Below are 12,104 nucleotides of genomic sequence, written 5' to 3' on the forward strand. Positions count from 1 at the left end.
TCTTCTATTTAGTAATCATTTATTTTTAAAATATACTATTAAATTTGGTGAATAATTTGATTTAGTTTTAGTTTTCTGTGTGAATAAGATGCCCTTTTCTTTTTGGTAGCATTCTTACCCAGTTTTGATAACGATGTAGCCTCAAACAGTAAAGGAGGTAACACTTTCTTTTCTTTCTTTTTTTTTTTTTTTCCAAAGTAGGCTCCAATGCCAGGCCTCATCTCACAACTGTGAGATTGAGAACCTGAGCTGAGATCAAGGGCTGGACACCTAACCGACTGAGCCAAACATGTGCCTCCAAATTTTCATTTTTAAATGCGCTGGGTACAGTTATTTGTTTCTTTGATGTTTCATACGCCTTACCGATGATAACATGTGGTACAAGTGTTTTTTAAAATGGGTAAATCTTTCACATTCATTACAGTGTTAGTATTTTGGGTGGCGGGGAAGGGGAGTGGGAGAGTTAATAATTTCATAAGATTTTCTATGACATCTTAAGTCAGTATGGGTAGTTTTTATCCTAATACTGGAATCATGGTCTTAAGAGAAGAACCAACAAGTTGCTCAACACTCACTTCTACACTGGCGTAATCGCACATGGAACACTTAAATGGCTTCTCATGGGTGTGTTTATAGCGACGATGCCGCACCAATTCTCCACTAGTCACAAAGGCCATGTCACAGTCTGGGCACTTGTGAGGACGAGTACCTAGAGAAAGGGGATTATAATAGGAAGAAAAAATCAAGGGCACAGTTAATGACAGTTCAATGTCTGATGAGAACTGCAGCATGAGGCTGAACCCTGGTCATCTCAATAAACTTGCACTAGCCTGAGAGTAACTCCAAAGCAACAAGTCAATAGAGTGTTGCTTTTGAATACAAAAATCTGCCCCCCTACACTGCTTTTTTTAAATACTCGTGGCAAGAATTATTACTAAACTCCACTCAGTTGGCCAGAGACCATTGTAGTGATATTGAAAGACTTGTGTTCACAGAGCATATTACCTATACTCATGAGTTCATTTGCTAGCCAAAAAACAAAATCATTTTTATCCCTAGTTTATGAATTCTGAATTCTGATCACTCTGGACCAAAAGTCTGTTTCAACTCTTTTTGTTTTTTTAAAAAGATTTTATTTGTTTTAGATATAGAGCGAGAGAGAGAGAGAAAGAAAGCGTGTGCACGCATGCACAAGCAGGGTAAGGGGCAGAGGGAGAGAGGGAAGCAGACTCCCCTGCTGAGCAGGAAGCTGGACGGGGGGGCTCAATCCTAGGACCGTGGGATCATGACCTGAGCCCAAGGCAGATGCTTAACCAACTGAGCCACCCAGGCACCCTATTTCAACTCTTGATTAAAAAAATATAGAGCATCTTGGGGCACCTGGGTGGCTAGGCAGGTTGAGATCTCTCTCTTTTTTTTATACACGTATTCTTTTTTTTTTTTTAAGATTTTATTTATTTATTTGACAGACAGAGATCACAAGTAGGCAGAAAGGCAGGCAGAGAGAGAAGAGGAAGCAGGCTCTCTGCAGAGCAGAGAGCCCAATGCGGGGCTCGATCCCAGGACCCTGGGATCATGACCTGAGCCGAAGGAAGAGGCTTTAACCCACTGAGCCACCCAGGCGCCCCGAGCATCTGACTCTTGATTTTGGCTCTAGTCATGATCTCAGGGTCGTGAGATGGAGCCCCACATAGGGTTCTAAGCTTACTAGGGAGTCTGCTTGAGATTTTCTACTTCTGCCCCTACCCAGACCCCTGCTGATGTGTACACGCTCCCTCAAATAAATAAATAAATAATACTAAAAAAAAAAAACCCAGTATCTTAAACCTCAATGTTTTGTCAAGTAGAGATCACAGAATTAACAGTTATTTGACCAGTAACAAAAAACACACCAAAAAACCAAAAACCAAATGTAATAGCTTGTTTTCTATATAAATTTATTTTGATAATTCCGGAAATTTATCACAGGCTTTACAAAGTAGTACTGCCTTTTATGTGATCACCCTTTTTTCAGAAAAGATTTTATTTATTTATTTATGGGAGGGGGAGGAGTGCAAGCAGGGGAGGAGCAGGTGGAGAGGGACAGGCAGACTCCCCTGCTGAGCGCAGAGCTCAACTCTTCAGGCTTGATCTCACACCTCTGAGATCACGACCTTGGCTGAAAGCAAGAGTTGGACACTTAATCAACTGAGCAACCCAGGTGTCCCAAAAGATTACCATTTTTGTTTTATTTTTAAAGATTTTGTTTATTTATTTGACAGACAGAGATCACAAGTAAGCAGAGAGACAGGCAGAGAGAGAGAGAGAGAGAGGAGGAAGCAGGCTCCCTGCTGAGCAGGGAGCCCGATGCGAGGCTCGATCCCAGCATTCTGGGATCATGACCTGAGCCGAAGACAGAGGCTTTAACCCACTGAGCCACCCAGGCACCCAAGATTACCGTTTTTATTTTTATCATTTTTTAAAAGATTTTATTTATTTGACACACAGACAGAGAGATCACAAGTAGGCAGAGTGGCAGGCAGAGAGGAAGGGGGAAGCAGGCTACCAGCTGAGAACAGAGCCCCACTCAGGGTTGATCCCAGAACCCCGAGATCATGACCTGAGCTGAAGGCAGAGGCTTAACCCACTGAGCTACCCAGGTGCCCCAAGATTACCATTAAAAAAAAAAAAATCTCTACACCCAATGTGGGGCTTCAACTTATAACCCTGAGATCAAGAGTTGCGTGCTCTACTGACTGAGCCAGCCAGGTACCCCTTAACAGATCTCTTCCAAACATCCATATCTAATATTCTGTGATCTGAATGTCAATTCATGGAATATTTAAACATTTTTACAAACAAACAATATACTTTTTTTCCCTTTTTCCCTTTTACTGAAGGAATCTTACTGTTTTTAGTATGTCCTCACACAGCAGCCCTATAGTATAAGTGATTGATTACGTTAGTGGATCTTCTCTAGTCACTTTACATTCTAAACACAGCATTGGAAATAGGCCCAGGTAATGACGACAATAAGGAGATAAGCTGACAGCAGAACACAGTGCTGTTTTCATATACAATTACTCAAAAACTATGGACCAAAACAAAACAAACAAAAAAACCAAAAAACTATGGACCAGCTGTAATTGTGCACTGCAGGTAAGGGATGACAACAAAGTAACTCCGAACACCAAAATCAAAGGAAGGCTACCTCTGAGAACAGAATTAGAAAGAGTCACAATGTAATGAATGGGACCAGCCATCTGTGGAAAGGATTCTGAGATTGAGAGACCCCTCAAGTGGGAAGTGTGATTAAAGTATGATAGTAACTAAGAAATTTCAAGGAATGTTCATTTGCTCAGTTTGCTTTTTTATTATCACTGGGGATGTAGGAGTGAAAGACAGAGTTCTCGTCTTTGAAAAAGAGTTTGGCAGTACAGAGAGTTAAATAAAACAATTAACGAGAAGGAAAGCAAGGTCCATTTCTGTTAGGATAAACTGAACTGAAAACCAAGAATTTCTAATGTTTACTTACCTAGTACTATCTGGGGGACAGAAGGAAGCCTACTACTGGTAGACATAAGCATGGCAATTGGGAAAGTACCAGACACTGCTGTACAACAGAGATTTTCACTGGGTTGCACCACATGATTGCTTATGTTCCTCTGCTCAGGGTCCAGGCTTACCAAGTCACCCTTCAATCACTATATCTTATTGATATAGTCAAGGGTGTCCCCTAGCATGCAATACAACTGCATTCAGAAAATGAAAAGGTGTATTCCTCATCAGAAACTGATTTTCTTAAAAAAAAAAAAAAGAGAGAGAGAGAGAGAGAACATGAGCATGAGAGAAGGAAAGAGAGCATGAGAAGGGGGAGGGTCAGAGGGAGAAGCAGACTCCCTGCCAAGCAGGGAGCCTGATGTGGGACTCAATCCTGGGACTCCAGGATCATGACCTGAACCGAAGGCAGTTTCTTAACCAACTGAGCCACCCAGGGGCCCAGAAATTGATTTTCTGATTGCATCTGACCCTATAGAGTTCGATTAGTATGAACTGGTCCCGCCAAAAGAGCTCTGAGTGACTAAACGGACCACATTCTTATTTTCAAACCTGAGGACTAGACCATGACACACTGTGGCTGCATCAAGCACTCCCATTTTAAGAAGTCCTATTTTGTGACCAAACGCTTTTATCTAGTCATATGCCCTTTCATAGTGTCTTCCAACTACCAAATAAAATATTTTATCAAGTGTCTTGACAAGAAAGCAGAGAAATAATGAAAAGGGACCAGATAGTATTAGCAAAGAATATACTAATGCACACACTGCTTACAGGCCAAACTGAACTTGGTCATGCTCAGTAAACTACCAGCCCATCAAATCAAAAACAAGAGCTATGTTAAGTGGAGAATCTGGAGAGAGGAGAGCTACTCTGCATCAAGAACTGTGCGAGATAAGTTTCTATTAACACTAGTAGCAAATGCCAATACTGAAAGAGCAAAGAACCCAGAAGAGAACCTAAAGAGAGCTCCAGCAGTCCCTCCACTTTAGTGACTCCTGGGATCTGACCACAGCCAACGTGATGCTAATATAGAAAATTAAAGCACGGGGCGCCTGGGTGGCTCAGTCCGTTAAGCATCTGCCTTCGGCTCAAGTCATGATCCCAAGGTCCTGGGAACGAGCGAGCCCCACATCGGGCTCCCTGTGCAGCTGGGAGGCTGCTTCTCCCTCTCCCCTCTCTCTGCCTGCCACGCTTCCCCTGCTTGTGCGCTCTGTCAAATAAATAAATAAAACCTTAAGAAAAAAAAAGAATATTAAAGTATGTATGGAGCACAAGTAAGTAGGTGTCTGAATTGCTAGAGTAACACCTTCAACTTTCCATTCTGAGATTATGAATTACTTACCTTTGTTGAAGTGAAACAACCAGAAACCATGGTTTTTACAACAGCACAGTTGTGTTGCTATTTCTTTTTCTTTTTTTTTTTTTTTTTAAGATTTTATTTATTCATTTGACAGACAGAGATCACAAGTAGGCAAAGAGGAAGGCAGAGAGAGAAGAGGAAGCAGGCTCCCCACGGAGCAGAGAGCCCAACTCGGGGCTCGATCCCAGGACTCTGGGATCATGACCCGAGCTGAAGGCAGAGGCTTTAACCCACTGAGCCACTCAGGCGCCCCTGTGTTGCTATTTCTAATGTTCATCCTTATAGTGCCTGGCAACTGTTGCCTGGGAATTTTGGGGGTCATGTTTTGTCACTGATGTTAAAACCTTAACAACACAATGGTGATGTCCTTTAGGAAATATTACAGGTTAACTGCCATAGATAATTTTTTTCTGGATCACCACCCTTTAACAGTTTGGATTATTTTCCACTAAATTTTCTTTACATTTGTCTATAAATTCATCTGCTTATAATAAATCAGGATTACAGTATAAGAAAGAACAAAAATCATTCTTAACTTCCCACCAGAACCAGCCTGGATGATATTTAAAACCTAAGTTTTAGCCTTTGCTATGCTGTAGCCCCCAACATTCATATCCAGCACCTGTGTGTGTGTTAAGGTGATTCCTCAGGAGGGTGACTGTTCTGAATGCCCTGCCACAGAGATGGCACTTGTGTGGTCTCTCATCAGTGTGACTTTTCATGTGACGATCCAAATTTGAACGCCGTGGACATGTGTAACTGCAAAGCTCACACTGGAATGTCTTCTTTACACCTATATGAAAAACAAAACACTTACTTCTTGCAAGGTTTCAAAGTGTTAAGTTTAATCCTAATGTTAAATTTCTACTAATAAATTTCATTAGTCTTTTTAAACTAAATCCAACTTAAGTCATATTGAATTGTTACTATTTCATGCCACTAATATATTTGTCTTCAGGACTTAAAATGTACTGAATTTGGAAAAACTGTTACTCTGGCTGAAAGGACTGGTACCCAGCTCATGATCTTTAAAAAAAGAAAAGAAAAGAAAAGAAAATTCCATTTACTAAAAAATAATTTACATATACCCTGTGTTATTTGCTTTATCCCAAAATGATTTTATGAGAATATAATGGATAAACTCATTTTACCTTTCTTTTTAATTTTTGTTGGTTTTGGAGGCTTCATGTTACCAACCACTTTCTCTGCATTAACCTCCGATAGCAGACCCTCCTGCTGCTCTTCCTCAAAATCGTAGACAGACACATCCACATCTTTGCCCTCCTCTGTGTAACGCAGTTTGCTCTTTTTGGTTTTCTTTGTTTTTTTGGCTGGTGGCTGATAATCTGGGTCTTTTTGCCAACTAGGATCTTCTTGAGGTGGAAGTTCTCCTTGCTCTAGTGTCTCCACCTCTCCATTGGCCCCTACTTTCACCACTTGAAACCCTTCAGGCAAAGGTAAGGTGTGACATATCATAGGTTCGCTTTCTGCAAGGCCCTCTTTAGACACTTCATTCTCATAAGCCCCCTGAAGTTCTTCTACTGAAGTGGTGGCAACAGGTACAGTCACGGGAACGGGTACTTGGACAAGCTGAAGCTCTCCTATGTTTATGGGCTGTTCCTCCATATTTACAACCTGCAAGGTTATGATCTGGGTATCGTCCACAGCAGCCTCTGCTTCCGGAGCGACTGTACCCTCCATTACTTCAGTCTTCATCTGAAGAAGGGTGGGATCCAGCTGTTCCATCATCACCATCTGTACACTGCTATTGACATCCTGGACCACCTCACCCCCATCAGTCTGGTTCTGGGGCAGGTGGCAACTGTCTTCTTCCTGGCCCCCTTCCCGGCGTCTCTGGTAAGTCTTTCTTTCCTTTCCTTTAATGAAAGTTTCAGACTCTTCAACAATGGCTTCAACCGCCTCACCTTCCATTTCCCCTTCCTTTATTAAGGGAGAACACAGATTGTTATTTATTCTTTCATTCATTCCACAGATTGTTATTTAAAATAAAGCTTGTCTAAGTGAAAATATATACATTTTAAAACAAAAGCACCCTTGAAAAATGAATTAGGTAATCAATGGTTGTTAATATTCTAAAAGACAACAGATATTATGAACCTCCTGATGAAAGAACAAACTACTATAATGAAGCAGTCTTATTAAATAAAACAAAAAATCTGAAAGTAATCAAGTCTCTAAATCCAACCACCAATTAACAGGAAACTTGTGACAGAATTTCTTTCTTTTTTTAAAGATTACGTATTTGAGAGAGAGAACGTATTTGAGAGAGAGAACGTGTGCTTACAAGCAGGGGGGAGGGGGCCAGGGGAAGAAGCAGACTCCCTGCTGAGCAAGGAGCCTGATGTGGGGCTTGATCCCAGGAACCCTGAGATCATGACTTGAGTCAAAGTCAGACACTTAACCAACTGAGCCACCCAGACGCCCTGGTGAGAGAATATGTTAAATTATACTACCAGGATGAAATCAGTGTAATTGTGACTGAAGGAAACTCTGCAGGATTGACTACCCAGTTTCTTCTGCAAATAAATCACCAAGACAAAAATGAGAAGGATAGACGGAGAATGTACACATCAATGGTTCTCAACCTGGATGACTACCTCCAGGGGGCATTTGGCAAGGCCTGTGACATTTTTGGTTGTCACTACCAGGGTGGGTGGGCCACTAGCATCTAGTGGGTAGAGGCCAAAGATGTCACTAAGTACTCTGCTACGCCCAGGTTCAGTCCTCCCAACAAAGAATTATTATTGGTCCACAAACGTCAATAGTACTGAGGTTGAGAAACGCTGACAGACAAAAAGAGATCTAAGAAATATTGTACTCGGGGGCTCCTTGGTGGCTCAAATGGTTGGGTGGCTGCTTTGGGCTCGTGTCATCATCCTGGGGTCCTGGGATCGGCCCTGCACTGGGCTCCCTGCTTCTCCCTCTCCTTCTACTGCTTCCCCTGCTTGTGCCCTCACTCTGTCAAATAAATAAATCAAATTTTAAAAAAATAATAATACAGTATTGGGGCACCTGGGCGGCTCAGTCAGTCCAACTTTTTTTTTTTTTTAAGATTTTATTTACTTAACAGAGAGAGACACAGCAAGAAAGGGAATACAAGTATGGGGAGTGGGAGAGGGAGAACAGGCTTCCCATGAAGCAAGGAGCCCTATGTGGAGCTTGATCCCAGAACCCTGGGATCACGACCTGAGCCTAAGGCAGCTGCTTAACGACTGAGCCACCCAGGCGCCCCAGTCAGTTCAACTCTTGGTTTCAGCTCAGGTCATGATCTCAGGGCCCTGGAATCAAGCTAGGCATAGGGCTCTGCACCCAGCGGGGAGTCTGCCTGAGACTCTCCCTCTAATCCTCCCTTTGCTCATAAGTGTATATACGCTCTCTCTCAAATAAATAAATCTTTAAAGAAATACAGCAGGCGCCTGGGTGGCTCAGTTAAGCGTCTGCCTTTGGTTTCGGTCATGATCCCAGGGTCCAGGGATTGAGCTCCATATCGGGATCCTTGCTCAGTGGGGAGCCTGCTTCTCCCTCTCCCTCTGCCTGCCAATCCCCCTGCTTGTGTGCGCACTCTCTAATAAATAAAATGTTAAAAAAAAAAATAAAGAAATACAGCAATCAACCACAACATATGGACCTTTCTGGATCCTGATTCAAACCAACAAATTATTTTAAAAAATAGGACATGAGACAATTAGATTCATCTCTGGATTTTTTTTTCCCCAGTTCTGGGTATTTGATGATATTAAAGAATTATTAACAAAACTAGTTGAAATCCTTTACATTTCCTGTATCTATTAATAAAAACACTGGCAGAAGGCCTTGCTATTTTTAGCTAAATTCTACCTTAGAAAATATCCTATCATAGTGTTTTCTCACCCTGTTTTCTTGGAGCCAGAATCAAACCTTGGATCCAGACTCCAATGGTCCTGATTGTGGCTACCACACAACACTACCTCCTGTGTCATACCATCAAATTGACATTCATGTATCTCTCCTCTGTGAGACCATGAATTCCTTGAGGACAGGGACCATGTACAACAAGACATTGTTGCTTCACAGCACTATGACTAGGTTGGTAGATACTGCTAACTGAAGATTTTTTAAAAAAAAGGAAAAGAAAAATGAGCCAATTCATAGTTTCTGGCTCTTAAATCTTTTGAGTACCAAAGTACCCAGACACCTAAGAGTAAAACGGACCTGAACAATCATCTAATTCACAAAATAATTTAAGTATATACAAGGTTAATTAAAAATTAAAGTGTTTTGTATTCTTGCCCTAGTCTTAAATGAAGATTCTGGTACTTCCATTAGAGACACATTTCTCTAATTCTCTGTCGGGGCACCTTAACACTGTACCCACACAGGCAGTCAGAACCACCTACAAGGCAGTACAAAGACCACAGAGGGATGGGTGAGGCCTGGTCCTGCATTCAAGGAGTTGCTATCTATTTTACTTACTTACGTATTTTTTTTATAATATATTTTTTAAAGATTTTATTTGACAGAGAGAGACACAGCGAGAGAGGGATCACAAGCAGGGGGAGTGGGAGAGGGAGAAGCAGGCTTCCCACTAAGCAAGAAGCCCGACGCGGGGCTTGATCCCAGGAGACTGGGATCATGACCTGAGTCGAAGGCAGCTGCTTAATGGCTAAGCCACCCAGGCACCCCATATTTAAGTATTTTTAGAAGTTTATTTAATTAAGTAATCTCTATACCCAACGTGGGGCTTGAACTCACAACCCTGAGATCAAGAGTCACATACTCTTCTGACTGAGCCAGCCAGGCACCTCTAAGGAGTTACTACCTAATTTAAGGGACAGAACAGGTACAATGGTTTAAGGTAAAGCGGGTAGGTATGGAGAACTCTACATAACCAATGTGAACTAGTCACACTGTAAATTCTCAACAGTCCCATGGGGTTGGTGCTATTACTGTGTTGGACAGCACTGCTATATATCTTTGTTACTCAAAGCATGGTCCAAGGACCAGCGGCAATGGCATAACCGTGGAGCTTATCAAAAGCACAAAATGTGGGCACCTGGGTGGCTCAATGGGTTAAAGCCTCTGCCTTTGGCTCAGGTCGTGATCCCAGGGTCCTGGGATTGAGCCCCGAGTCGGGCTGTCTGCTTGGTGGGGAGCCTGCTTCCCCCTCTCTATCTGCCTGTCTCTCTGCCTACTTGTAATCTCTGTCAAATAAATAAATAAAATCTAAAAAAACAAAAACAAAAAAAACCCCCCACAAAACTTCAGGCTCTATTCTTTTTGCTTTCTTGCTTTCTTTTTTTTTTTTTTTTAAAGATTTTATTTAGTTATTTGACAGAGATCACAAGTAGGCAGAGAGGCAGGCAGAGAGGAAGGGGGAAGCAGGCTCCCCGCCGAGCAGAGAGCCGCGGGGCTCGATCCCAGGACCCTGAGATCATGACCTGAGCCAAAGTCAGAGGATCAACCCACTGAGCCACCCAGGCGCCCCTCTATTCTTTTCTCTTAAACAATTCTTTTTTTTTTTTTTAAAGATTTAATTTATTTATTTGACAGACAGAGATCACAAGTAGGCAGAGAGGCAGGCAGAGAGAGAGGAGGAAGCAGGCTCCCCGCCGAGCAGAGAGCTCGATGTGGGGCTCGATCCCAGGACCCTGGGACCATGACCTGAGCCAAAGACAGAGGCTTTAACCCACTGAGCCACCCAGGCTTCCCTTAAACAATTCTTTTTAAGTTTTTTATTTATTTAAGTAATCGCTACACCAAACATGGAGCTCAAACTTACAACTCTTGAGATCAAGAGTCATACACTCTTCCAACTGAGCCAGCTAGGCGCCCCTTCAGGCTCTCCTCTTGACCCACAGAACCAGAACTTGCAATTTAATAGATCTCCAAGTGATTTCCTACATTAAAATTTGAGAAGTACTACTTTATACCATTGCTCTTCACAGATTTTTTAAAAAGAGAATTTTCAGGCCAGGAAGGTCCCCAAATTAGTACCCCAACAAGAATGGATAATTCCAAATGCTAGAATTAGGGAACAGAGAAAAAGCCCATCTACCTTGGTGACATTCTTGGGAAAAATACCAAAGAAGAGAGAACAAAAAATTCATAAGCCATAAATGCTAATACTGACCCTGCCAGACAATCACTACATAATCCCAGGCTATTTATTTTATTTTTAAGTTGTTTTTTTTTTTTAAAAGATTTTTATTTATTTATTTGACAGACAGAGATCACAAGTAGGCAGAGAGGCAGGCAGAGAGAGGAGGGGAAGCAGGCTCCCCGCTGAGCAGAGAGCCTGATGCGGGGCTCGATCCCAGGACCCTGGGATCATGACCTGAGCCGAAGGCAGAGGCTTTAACCCACTGAGCCACCCAGGCGCCCCAATCCCAGGCTATTTAGATAACTTCTACTGCAAAACTGGTGAAGGAAAAACATTTAATCTCTGAGCTCTGTCAGGTTGTGAGACATATAATTTGAAGAACACAAAAAAACCCATCTCCCCTCTGGCTTGAATTTGAGAACTTTTAAATATAAATAACCTGCTTGTAAATAACCAAGTCTAACCTAAAAGAAATCACTGGAATTATAAACCAGGTAGAAAAGAAATGGTACAAGGAGTACCAACTGTGCTGCCAGGGAGCTGAGCAGACAGAGTATTCTCTCACTGAAAAAACACAGGGCACAGGGTTCCTGAACATCAGCCTCTACTCAGGGTCTTAGATAAGCAGCAGGTTCAGTTTTTACAGAGAAAAGTCAGATACAAAGTAGCAAGGCACAGGCCTCTCCCATACACTGCTTAGAAAACTCAAAGCATTCCCTCAAGCAGTGGATCTGTTTACCTAACTTTCCCCAGGAGAATGGAGTCCCTTCTCTGAATCAATAACTAACCTAATAGCCTGGACCAGGTCTCTCCTCCCACTCCCTGAGGACTGTGCTCTGCCAGCCGTCCCACCCCTTCCACAGTTATGATCCATTTCTTCTCTTCCTCTACAGAATCAGCTGTTTCCACTCAGTTTCACTTAGCCACACAACATGCACAGAATACACTTACAAAGAGACTCTTAACTACAGGAAACAAACTGAGGGTAGCTGGAGGGGATGGGGTAATTGGGTGATGGGCACTGAAGAGGGCACTTGATGTAATGAGCACTGGGTGTTATATGCAAGTGATGAATCACTAAATTATCTCTGAAACCAATAATAT

At 42.3% G+C, this 12,104-nt stretch overlaps 2 protein-coding genes across 5 annotated transcripts in view; one reads left to right on the plus strand and one right to left on the minus strand.

The window, feature by feature from the left end:
- Positions 1–12,104, minus strand: part of CTCF (CCCTC-binding factor) — a 52,493-nt gene that overhangs the window by 15,830 nt on the left and 24,559 nt on the right. For all 4 annotated transcript variants that reach the window (XM_080828247.1, XM_080828245.1, XM_080828248.1 and 1 more), the window contains 3 exons: positions 6,052–6,841; positions 5,523–5,693; positions 576–709 (listed from right to left, as the gene is read on the minus strand). In XM_080828247.1, the coding sequence (XP_080684373.1) occupies positions 576–709; positions 5,523–5,693; positions 6,052–6,832 (1,086 nt within the window). In that variant the 5' untranslated portion in view covers positions 6,833–6,841. The remainder of the gene's footprint in view (positions 1–575; positions 710–5,522; positions 5,694–6,051; positions 6,842–12,104) is intronic.
- LOC308358330 (uncharacterized protein) overlaps positions 7,483–12,104 on the plus strand; it is a gene marked incomplete at its 5' end in the record, with an annotated part of 31,932 nt that continues 27,310 nt past the window's right edge. Inside the window, one exon of the mRNA XM_080828516.1 lies at positions 7,483–7,570. Within this exon, the coding sequence (XP_080684642.1) occupies positions 7,483–7,570 (88 nt within the window). The remainder of the gene's footprint in view (positions 7,571–12,104) is intronic.

The sequence above is a fragment of the Martes martes genome, assembly GCF_963455335.1.
Source record: "Martes martes genome assembly, chromosome: 17".
NCBI lineage: Eukaryota > Metazoa > Chordata > Mammalia > Carnivora > Mustelidae > Martes > Martes martes.